Source organism: Acomys minous, assembly GCF_964271855.1.
Source record: "Acomys minous genome assembly, chromosome: 15".
Taxonomy (NCBI): Eukaryota; Metazoa; Chordata; class Mammalia; order Rodentia; family Muridae; genus Acomys; species Acomys minous.
The window spans coordinates 37,525,781-37,538,389 of NC_140497.1; the positions used below are offsets into that span (position 1 = coordinate 37,525,781).

At 39.2% G+C, this 12,609-nt stretch overlaps 2 protein-coding genes across 12 annotated transcripts in view; one reads left to right on the top strand and one right to left on the bottom strand.

The window, feature by feature from the left end:
- Positions 1 to 12,609, bottom strand: part of TENM3 (teneurin transmembrane protein 3) — a 2,605,219-nt gene that overhangs the window by 954,373 nt on the left and 1,638,237 nt on the right. The gene's annotated exons all lie outside the window — the stretch shown is intronic.
- LOC311585367 (uncharacterized protein) overlaps positions 1 to 12,609 on the top strand; it is a 60,504-nt gene that overhangs the window by 39,276 nt on the left and 8,619 nt on the right. The window contains exon 5 of the mRNA XM_084760485.1: positions 6,667 to 6,752. Within this exon, the coding sequence (XP_084616611.1) occupies positions 6,667 to 6,752 (86 nt within the window). The remainder of the gene's footprint in view (positions 1 to 6,666; positions 6,753 to 12,609) is intronic.

Here is a 12,609-nt window from a genome sequence, read left to right on the forward strand (position 1 = left end):
TTAAATTCAGATCACTCTGGTAAGTATTTGGATATGAGCCTACTGGATAGTGGGATGGTGCACTGACTGATGCCAATAATGATGCGGCAAAACAGATGAAAGCCTTACTTAGAGTAAAGAAATCAGTAAGGAGGGGGAACTGGACATGGAAAACACTTTTAAGATAAAATTGACATGGGTTGCAGATTTTGAAATGAAGAAAGGTTGTCTATTTGACTCCTGAACCTCCTGAATACTGAGCACATGATTTACTGATGAGCCATATCCAAGTCCCTGGGGCAGCCATGAGTTTTAAGATTGACTTGACCAATTGCTATCAACCACTTTCTTTGTGGGTCCATAGAGCAGGCGTTGATGTCAGTCATCCCACAAGAGGGTTGACCAGATTCTGCATTTGCAATACTCTTCATTTAGCCCAAGGTTGCTATGGGCGACATGATTGTATCTCTATATTCATGTGTCAGAGCCTTATGTCCAACATGAGTTCTCATTTGAAGGCAAGGCCTTTGGCAGCTGAGCAGGAATGGATGAGCTTGTTACTGAGATTTGTAACCTTGTAAAAAGGGACATTTGAGAGATATTCTGTCTCCCTCTCTTTCCTTTGAAACACTATACCAAAATGCATCTCCTTATAAATGAAAAAGAAGTGTCCCAACAGGAACTTAAATGCCTTCTTCTGGGTCTGTTCCTACCCCAGAACTCTGGGAAAAACATTTCTGCTATTTAAACTAGCAGCTCTATCGTATTTTTAAAAATAGAAGCCTGAATTAAGACAAAAAATAAATATTAGAAGACAAAGCAATAAATAACAACAAACAGAAAAAATGCAGCAACAACTCTTTAAAGCAAGAGAACATAATATAAAAGAATTGCTGTTTATTATTGTTGTCAGTTTAGGTGTTAAACAGGGAACCATTTGCCAGTCTAAATTACCTTGCACACCAGACAGTGAATTTCTTCATAACCCCGTGATGTGGTTGTTGGACATCTGGCTTGAAGATGAGGAGCACAGTGAGTGTAAACTTTTACTAAAGTTCTTGAGAAGTATTCTCACATCAACAAAATTTCCTTTATACAATTTTACCTAAAAGCGGAGGAGATACTATCTGTCTGTCTGTCTGCTTGTCTATTTATCTCTGTGTATAAATCATATATAGATACACAGATAGATACATATGTAGATAAATATAAAGATAGATAGAGATTGAGATTTACCCAGCTTCATAAGAGAAAAAAACAGACTTTGTCATTTAAGATAACATAAGGGAACCTTATTGTGTAAAGGTAAATAAGAAAGGCATGGAAAGTCAGTCACATCCTGTATGATTTCCCTTATATACGGAATATAGAAACAGTGAACTTCGAGAGAATAGTGGCTTCTATGGGTTCGACATGAGGCTAAGGGGAAAGCATCAGGGAAAAACATAGTGAGCTTCAGTTATGTGGAATGGTGAATTGTTCCAGAGAGGTGGTGCACATCATGGAGACTATAGTCACGAATACTATGTCACCTCTCTGAAATTTACTAAGACAGTAAATTCTAAATGTTCCACGAACACACAAAGATAATGATGTGAAGTGCTGGACATGTTAATTAGCTTTATGGCGGCAATCATTTTATAATCTATATTGATATCAAGATGTACTATATACACTATATATATTCTCCCAATTATAAACCAGTAAAGATGTAAGAAAATAAAAATAGTAATGCAAGACACGCACGGCACGTGATGAGCAGGACAGGACAAGGCACTAAGCATGCTGCTAGGTTCATTTTCCACGCTTCTTTTGTATTTACCTCAAAATAAATCAAAATGTTTTTGCATGTTGCCAGGTGTTATTAGTGTGGAAACACTAAAACAATAGGAGGTATACAAAGTAATAAAAAAAGACTATGGGACCAGCCCTAATCATAATCTAAATAATGGGAAATACAATAAAACAAATGAAGTGAGAAACACTGAAGACACTCCGCAGCATTCCAATTGCGAGAGGCGAGCATTGCATTTTCTCAAATGATGTGAGCTTCTCCTGATTCCGATACTAATGCAAGCACAGCGTTTTCTTCTTTGTATGTATGGGAAAGCTAGCCCTTTTGAGAGTTAGAATAGCTTTCAAGACTCCTGATTTAAATTTCAAACTCTTGATCATAGCTGGGGAGCAAAGGTTTTTTTTTTTTTATCTTAGAATTGGAAATTGAGTCCTTTAGCTCTATACCAAGTGATAATATTAAGCATTTTGTTGTATCCACCATGCAAGCCTAGTTCCCCACTGTGCCTTCAAAGCCACAGTGAATGAACCATATTTGGATTTGCTTATCAGAAAGAGACATTTAGAAAGACAATGCACTTGTCCTGCAAGCCCCAGACTCCTGATGCTTTTAGATAGGCCTGTGAGGAGCTCCAAAACGGGCCCTAAAATCAGCCTGACATGGTCGCTTAACAAGCTTCAGTGTGCTCTGTGGGCCCGGGGAGTTTGTGGTGTCACCCCCACGGGGCTGCTGATGGCAGCCATCATAATTAGAACACATGAATCCAAAACACCAGGTGAAGATTTTTTGCCTTGGAAGAAAGAAAAGGCAGATGGAGGGAATTAACACGCTCTTTGACGATTAAGCCCTTTCATGCTGCTGGATCGCCGGCCGGCCTGGACCGTATGCATGAGGGAGAGTGTGGAGCATGTTTCTTCGGAGGCCTGGCCCTTTCTACCATCAGGCCTCATTGTGGCAAAGAAGGGCTGAAAAGCTCTTCCTTGTCATTTCCCTGGAAGGAGTAAATTCCCAGTCTCCTCACTTAACATAGGTTAAAAAATAAAATAAAAAATAAAACTCACACACACTACACACACACACACACACACACACACACACACACACACCCCAAAACCCAAGTAACTTTTGCCTTGTCTTGTTTGTGATTTTGAATATGAAAAACAATGGAACCATGTTTCAATGGAGAGAAAACTCATATGCATTAGGATATGACCTTGAAAGGGATTTGCCAAATCTCAACCTTTATGACTCTTGGTTAACAAAAAAAATCTCTAACAAAAGCTCTGCCAGAAGAGCTGTTATTACAAAGATGCCTCTCATAGGGAGAAGTGGGTTAATTGCAAGCTCTCACCAGTAAGATAAAGCAGAGTTTTGAAAAACAAGTGTGAAACTGACAAAATGCATTGCATTGCTCTTGTGGAAGGGGAAAAAAAAAAACCCAAAACAACACAAAAACTATGAGGGAGCCACATTAAAAATAGCAAATGTCACGCATAGATGTTATAAAACTCTAGGAAGAAACTGTAGGAGATTTCAGATGACTCATAAACAATTGTCCATCTGACCTTGATATGAATGCAGAAATCCATTAGCAATCAAATATTCAAACATAATTGTACACTAGAAAATATGTATTTTTCCAGTATAAATGTATGCTGCCAAAACCTACTTCAATACTGTGATGTAGACTTATTTAAGATTTTATTTATTTTATGTCCCATTATGTGGCGTTTGAGATTTGGTAAACAGAACTCACTCTCAAGAGCTAAACAGAAAACTGGAAGTGGGTTGAGAAGATTCTCACAGCAGTGGATGACTTTTAGGGAAACTGAGTTTCTACCTTGAGCTATAAATAAAAGCTTCGGAACAGGCAAGATTATTTATATTCCTCTAGTTACAATGTTCTTGTTCCAATAAGGGCTTTACCTTAAGGATAGTCTCCCAACCTTAATAATTTAAAGAAAAAAAATCACACTAGATGTTTTTTTAATGATTTGAATGATAACAATGGCATCAGGAATATTAACACCGTGTTAATGATTAAGGGTGATATTGTTAAACGGAAGATTTGCTACAGCAACCTGAGTATGATTAGTATGTGTTCACCAAAATGCTACACAGGGAGAACATTGCCCAGGCACGTTCATGTCAACCAGGAGGAATCTTTCCTGAATCCATCGAAGAAATTAGAGAAAATTGCATTTATGTCCACGTGTCCAAAGACCGGCCATCCCTGGAGGCCACATGGCTTAATTTTGCCTATTAAGTAAATGAATATTCTTGAGAATCCACAGAGTCAAGCAAAAAAAAATACAACAGTGCCATTGTCTACTTTTATTCCAGTACAAGTCAGAATAGACATTTCTCCGTCTGATTTGAGCTTCATTTGGAAGCAATTAACTATTTTATATTAGATATAATAAGGGTCTCTCGTGCATGGACCACATTTGCCTGCTTCAGTTGTTTAAGGCTTAATTGAGTAAAATTGCATTCACACTCAACCCAGCTCTAAATGGTAACCCATTCTTGTCCGCTGAATTCTGTTTCTGCTTTCATTTCTTAAAATGTGCAGGGCAGGTGAAATGAATTAGCATTGAAGGCTAGGACAAAATTAGTAACTCCTTTTCATTCTTCTCTCCCATGCTTTGTATTTGAACAACCAAATGTCCAAGAATCAATAAGTGCAATAGGCTACATACTACTTACAAATATCCTCCAAACCATTAAACTTTGTTCATAAAATTCATTTAAAAATTGATTATTGTTTGCTGTTTAGAATTTTATTTTTGCTTTTACAGGAGGGCAGAACTTCAAAAATACTAAACTTTAGGTGTGAAAAATATCGAGTGTTTACATAATTTATAAACGTTTATACGCCTACCAAAGCAATAAAAACTTTGGAGTAAAGAGGCCAAGTGAAGCTCATGTTTATACAAATATGTAGGTTGAAAACTGTTTATTCAAGTGGCTTGTCCACTGCTATAATGTGTTTTGTGTTACTATAAAACAATAGATACTGCATGAACTTTATTTGGCCCCTGGTTTGGTTGGGGAGAGAGTACAAACAGCTTAGTGCTTGCCACTTTACAAGACCCTCCCTGGATGTATCAAAGCATGGAGAAAAAAGTCAGAGGAACTTGCAAATACGCCTTGCGTATAAAGGCCAATGTATACGGTGGCCTCAATTTTAAAAGTCCTTTGCTCCTAAGAGTTAGTCCACTCACATGAAACCTAATGTGCTCCTGAGATTTAGCATGAATTCATTGCTGAATCTAGAATCTTTATCAATCCAATTACCTTTCATGAGGTCCTACCTCTTTAAAATCCCACTTCTGCAAGGTCCTGTCTCTTTCCTCTTGCCCCACTGATGATCCAACGTCATCATATGACCTCTCAGGGGCATGCCATACTCAAACCATGGCACCTGCCATGCAGGTTATGCATTTCTTTCTCAGGATAATTGCCTTTTCATCCTAAGGAAGGCAACTCCCTTTCTGAAGGATCTCAGTACATCCCACACTAGCCCTAGTGAAAGCATTGACTATTCAGCTACATTTTCATAGATATTCCAACTAATAGACTCTCCCGGACACTGGGGTGCAGATGTTAGGGTTCATCATACTTGAATCCAGGGTCAAATAGAGGTTCTGGATAGAGTGAATGGGAAATGGAAACTTGTGGTTAATCCCTAGAAACAACTGGGGTGCTACCTCATGAGGGCCTCTGTTTCCCCCCTCTGAATACTTAACACACATTTTCAAATATATTGATAGTAAATTAATAAAATCTTATCCTTGTGAATTTACTGAAAATATCTATGAAGGCAGGGGCAGTCCTTTCTTCTATCTTCACTTCCTTGATCAGGTATTCAATACTGAATTGTCTAGTTGGCTAATTTCTCTGTGTATATCATTTCCTATCTTAATAATAAGAGCTCTATTTTGAGGCTTTCCTTGTCTTGACTCTAACCCTAGAAGATGTTTAATGACAACTGATAATCTACACTGGGAAATTAATTGCTATCATTAGTTTTGAAAAAGTATCAATAACATGTAAGGCACAATCTTGAAAAAAATGCTTTTATAAACAGCTTACCACTTAAAGTTGAACAAAACAAATTGTCTTCCTTGAGTGGAGAAAAGGAAGCACCACCTTATATGATACTTGAGAAAGAAAATAAAACAAACAAACAAACAAACAAACAAAAAACCCCACAGCCTCTTATACACTGTTCACAGAGCACTTATCTTACTAGGGGTGTGTAATATTGCCCAAACATAAATCAATACTCCAGGGGTCACCAGCTGGGGGGTCCTGCAATTCAGTGCTGACATCATTGACTGGTGATGGTGTTGAGGCCACAGGTAGCTTCTTCTTCTTTTTTAAAATCATAATTTATTCAGAGTATCCCCTCACTTGTATCTCCCCATTTTCCCCTCCCTCTCTTTTGCCCTATTCCTCTCCCCTAGACCTCTGGCAGAAGGGGACTTCCTCCCCCACCATATGACCACAGCCCATCAGGTCTCTTCTGGACAGCCTGCTTCCCCTTCCTCTGTGTGCCCATCAGGCTTCCCCACCAAGGGAGAGTCATCAAATCAGGGGCACAAGAGTTCATGGCAGAGGCAGTCCTCGCTCTCCCCACAACCATGGAGAACGAGCTGCCCAAGTTTCTCTGCATGCATTGTCCTTGGTTGGTACAGCAGGCAAGGAGGTGTAGAAAAGGGAACACTCCTCCATTGCTGGTGGGAGTGCACACTTACTTGTACAACCCTTTCGAGATCAATTTGGCATATTTCAGAAAACAGGGAATAGTGCTACGATACCACTCCTGGGCATATACCTGAAAGATGCTCCACCATACAACGTGATCATTTACTCAACTATGTTCACAGGTTGCTCCTTATGTTCCGCAAAGATTTTCCCTTGCTCTGATGCCAGTCTTCAGAAGTATTTCCTCATACTGACTTTGAAGGACCAGGTACGAATTGGGATTTCTACCACCTCTCCTTGTATTTTATGGTTCTCTTGGAATGATCGGTCAAAGACTCAGGGAAACACTCCTCTTTGCTAGTCTATTTGAAAGGATATTCTTATGCCCACAGACAGATGGGAGAAATGGACAGGGCAAGATCCTGGGATGAGGGGCGGAACACGGAGGTCCTATGCCATCCTCCACGACCCTCATGTGTTCAACCTCCTGAAAGTTCATCTAATGTTCTCACCTGGGAGTCTGCATGGAGCTTAGTATCCAGGCTCCTACGCCTGCCTTTCCTGGAGGTCAGTTGGTGTGGCTAAAGGCTTTAGCCCGCTAACCACTCAGGCTTGTAGGGAACCAGTTTCATCCCAAAGTTCTCCACGGACCTCCCCTTAAGTTCTACCTTTAACATACGCTCAGGTATTATCAGATGAACTCATTCTGAGTAAGAAAAGACCATTGGATCATTGAGCAGTTTCCAAAACCTTAAGCGGCAAGACCAAATGGAGTATTTCCTGTCAAAGTACATCTGGCAACATTCCAAGAGAGACCAGGCTGCACCTGGATATCTCAGTGTTCGTCTTAGTGAGTTAGCATTCACTAGATTTAGGTATAGTATAGCTTAATGCTGCTTTATGTCAACATTAAGATATAGTGATTTTTTTTATTTTAAATGTGTGTGTGTGTTTGTGTGTGTGTGTGTGTGTGTGTGTGTGTGTGTGTGTGTGTGTGTGTGCATGCGCACGCGCTGCACCTAGAAAACAGTGCTGGATGTAGATAATGTCCAGATGTTTCTCCCAGTCATCTGCGCTTCTCTGGACAATTTTCCTATTCTTAAATTGTGGTATTAATAGCAACATGCTTCACATCCAGTTGTTAGGAGTAAAAGGGGGGAGGAACCCTTGTAAAGTGCTGGGATCAGTGCAGGGGAATCTACCACGTATTCCTTAAGTGTTTGCCTTGGTGAGGAAAAAGAATATAGAAGAACGGCCATTCATTAAGTCCTCCGTTTCCAAGGCAGTACTAAGTAGTTAGCATGCATTATTAATAATAGTCATCAAAGATCAGAAGCAAATAAGGGGATAATAAGGACTCAGATTTAGATCCACGTAGCTCCCTAGTTAGGGCTTGCTTTAGTGAAAAGAGGACAAAAGAGCACACCATGCAGCAGAGATATTCCTTAATTATTATGGCATTCCCCAATAACTAGAAAAAAGATTTTGCTCAATGGAGGGCCCAAAGCCAATTTCCCTCTGAGAACTTTTCTATACTATTACACATCATTGCCACAGCAGCAATGATTCTTTGATGACGTGTGGCTACTCAAAGCAGACTTTATTAATGTAGAAATTTGGTTAAGGTTTTTAAACACAAAGTTTATAATTATCAGTTTTTGTTTTCTCTGTTGCAGAAGATTCTCTTTAAGTGGAAGAGGCGTGACACCTTTCTTCTGCATGTGGTTGTTTGTCCCTTATGAAACTCAGGTTAATATCACCTTGATACTTGGTTGACAATGCCTATTGGGAGGTGGGGGCCTTTAGAAGTCGTAGCTGTTTCTGGATACTAGGTTATGAAAGCTATTTGGCCTTTTATGTCTGTTACTTAAATAGTATTGTCCTAGGGTTTCTATTGCTGTTATGAAATGCCATGACCAAAAAGCATGTTTGGGAGAAAAGGGTTTATTTGGCTTATACATCCATATCTCTATTCATCCTTGAAGGAAGTCAAGACAGGAACTCAAGTAGGCCAGGGACCTGGAGAGAGAAGCTGATGGAGAGGCCATGGAGAGTGCTGATTACTATCTTTCTCCTCATAGTTTGCTCAGCCTGTCTTCTTATAGAATCCAGGACCACTGGCCCAGGAATGGCACCACCCACAGTGGGCTGGGCCTTCCCTTGTCAATCATTAATTAAGAAGTTGTCTTACAGCTGGATCTTATGAAAGTATTTTTCTCAACTATGGTTCCCTCCATTTTGGATTCTTCTAGCTTGTGTCAAGTTGGCATAAGACTATCCAGGGAAAATGTGGAGTGGGAGCAGAGAGTTGTTAAATGTAAGACCTTCCCACCTCTTTACCCCCTTCTCTAAGTGCCCACATACCATTCTGACTTCTGCCATGCTATGAAGAAACATGAAGCCCTCATCAGATGTGGCTGCCAGTTTTGTACTTTCTACCCTCTAAACTGAGACAAGATAAATCCTTTTTCTTTATGACTACCCAGTCTCAGTATTCTGTTAAAGCAGCAGCAGCAGCAGCAACAACAAATGTAATACTAAGCCATCCCTCATACTTTTTATGGTATGGCTTAAATATGGTATCCTGAAAATGACATGATAATATCATATGCAGCTTTCCTTTTTTTCTTTATTTTTTTTATCATTTCTTAAAGTTTAAGAACAGTTTGGATTAAAGGACAATAAAATAATTCCATGTTTTCTTTCCCTTATAATGTTTTATAACATTACCTATAAGGAGACTATATTTTATTTGCATATGAAAATATTCCAGTCATACTTATTAAAGCAAATTCTTTTCTCACTTCTACAGGAAGGCACTGTAGGTTTATCCCACCATATTCAAAAGAATTGTGTCTGCCTGTGTGTTTGGTGTATAAATATTCATTAGGATGATGTATATAAATTCAAGGCCAAACTGTAACTAGGTATTGTAGGCCTGGTATAGTAATCTTATTTTTTCTTTGGCTCTGAACCTATGAGAATCAAGGCCAAAGAACTTTTGGAGGCATAAAGTACTTGTGGCTCTCTGGTGCCTACACAGTCTGACCTTGACTACTGGCTTTCTACAGGATTAACATACTACCCTTTCTGATTTCATTTATTAATCTGTCACCTCAGATAAACTGATTGACACATTGTCCTCCACCTATCGATTTATGTATTACTGTTTTTCCATCTTTTCAAGATCACTGAAAATAATATCTCAAAGCCTCCACTTCACATGGACCCCCTTATTCAATATTCAGCTCGGCGCTTACCCCCTCCTTAAGCCTTTCTGCCTAATTCCTCTTAACTTTTGCTGCTTGGTACTTGGGCACATCTTCTCTGAATTTCCATCCTCATTATATGCTTTATCATGAAGTAGCATGAATACATTTATTTGAACTTCCATCAAATTACTTCAGAAGTCTATGTTATTTCTCCAATCACATTTTAAGTTCCCTAAACTCCAGTTGCTATCTCTGAAGTTCATCAGAAAGCAGCCTGTCACCCACATCTAAGATCCCAGCATGGGATTCCTCATAGATTCAACAGTGATAGTTGGGTACGCTGAAATGGTGGCAGAGAGTGGCATGTTGTCTTCATGTGTTTGTATCATCACAGATGACTAATCTCATGATCTGAAAGGATTCAGCCTTCATGAGAAACCAGAGTGTTTGCCTAGAAACAAGAAAAAGACCCCCCATTTATGCCAAATTTCTGAGATACTGAACATTTAAATGAATTTTAGACTGAGGAATTCTTAGGACATGAGAAAGAAGAAAATGCCAATCAATGAGTGTTTTCCAATTCATGAGATGAGGCTACACCATCCACAAACAAAAGCAGGCCCAAACCAACAGCGAAAACTGATAGTAGTTATCAGTCTCATATGTGACAGTGAGACGAAGATGCTATAAAAATATTAGCAAATTGAATAAAAATGTATTGGATGATTATGATTCCATACATTTCCACGTAGGAATTTAAGGAACATGTCAATTTGGATATTTTATTTATGTGACATATTGAAGGGGACAAGAGTAAGAACAGTATAGTTATTTTTTAAAAAATAATATGTGTATGTATGCGTATGTCTGTGGGTAAGTAGGTGCATGAGAGTAAAGGTGGTTCAGAGACATAAAGACAGAATGAATTTCACAGGAACTAGAGATACAGTGGTTGCCAGTTGCCAGATGTGGACACTTAGTAACAAATTCTGGTCCTCCTTGGGAGTAGTATGTGCCTCTAACCACTGACCCACTTCTCTATGCCCATGTTATCTTTTAAATTGACACTGAAGAGATCTTTCATGAAATGTACTACTCACTTCTGACTAAAACCATAATTCACTAGGTGATAAATAAAACCACCCCCATTTTGAGTAGAGACTCGAGAAGAATGGCTAGTATTGTGGCCTTTCTTCTTTCATTGTCTGGGTCACCTAAGAAACATAGGAAAACTACAAAAATATTAAAATATAACATTGGAAATAAGACTTTTGAAAATTTTATTTATTTTTATACTTGAGTATCATCTGAAAATATTACATTCAAACAAGGGAATATTATTTAGCCAGAAAGAAGAGTGAGAGCCTGTAATTTATCAGGTAAAGGGACTTTGGTGGAGAACACCATGTTAAGCGAAGTAAGCCTAACACAGAGAGACACCCATTATGTGCTTTTGGAAATGGGAGCTTGCTAAATAAAAAAGACCAATGAGTTAAAGAGAAACTATTGAGGGTGACAGAGGGGAAGAGAGAAGAGAGAACACGAGAGTAGAAGGGAATAGGCATGTTTAGTGCAGAGTCCATGCATCGAGAAAAATATCACACTGGAATGCACTAGCTTGCTGCTCGCTAAGAGAAATGTTACTATGAGAAGTGCCGTTTAGAAGTGCTCTTTTTATTTCTACTGCAGCGGGAGATAGTCACAACACCCGAAGAGTGTTATGAATGTTTTTTTTTCTTGTTTGTAAAATGTGTACACTGGACTTACTCTCCATTTTCACAGATACTACGTTGATACTAAATACTGAGGAGGTTTTCCACTTACGAAAAATGGCGTGGTATATCATGTAACCTGGAGGGAGCAGTTGGAGGGATAAGTAGCATGAAAGGCATTGTTAAATGACATGGAGATCTACTGCTATAGAACCATTGAATGCATGCGCATGGGTGCTTGCGCGCGCGCACACACACACACACACACACACAAAGAGAGAGAGAGACAGAGACAGAGACAGACAGAGAGACAGAGAGACAGAGAGAGAGACAGAGACAGAGATAAAGACAGAGAGACAAATACAGAGACAGAGAGACACACACACAGAGAGATGGAGCTACCTTGTAACAGGGTAACAATGTCCCTAACTAGAAGTTAACAAATAAAAACTCCAATGCATGCATTGAACCTGGAGACCAAGGAGAATCCATAGACTCTCAGACATTACAGGAGGTTGACATGCTCTGGGCTACCCTCTACAACTTGATAAAACCATACTGCTGAAGAAGCCACATGCTTAGTTACAGACCATGGAAAAATTAACCTGGTATGAACTCAGGAGCTTTACCGCTAATGGGTGGCTTTCATAGTGGTGGAAGGCACTATGGAAGTTCCTGGAAAACTTAGTAAACTACTCTATAATTATGTCTAAGTTCTACTCCACAGAGTAAAACCCATACTTCTCAACATTATCTAAGAATCTATGGTTGGACAGATCCTAGGTCCTGGGGGAGAAGCTGATTTTATTATGGTGCTCAATGGACATAATATTATATTAAACTGACTGCTAATCACATACCTTTATACCCATAGATCAATGACTCTCTCATTGTTCATCAGAGAAGCTTATACTTGCAGTAGATTGTGATTAACACAGTGACCCATATCTAGCAAAGTCACAGAAAAAAAAAGACACTGCAGAAAGCTTAGCCCTAAGGGTAACATTATAACATTATACCACAACCCCTCTTTTTCAAGCCTCATGGATCATTTCAGAAGACGGGGCGGAAAGACTGTAAACACCTGAGGTGTTACATCATAAAGTATTTCTGGACACAGCAAGGAGCTGCATATATGAACTCGCAGTGATTGCAACAGCATTTATAAAACCTGGCAAGTGTAAAGCCAGACCATATCCTA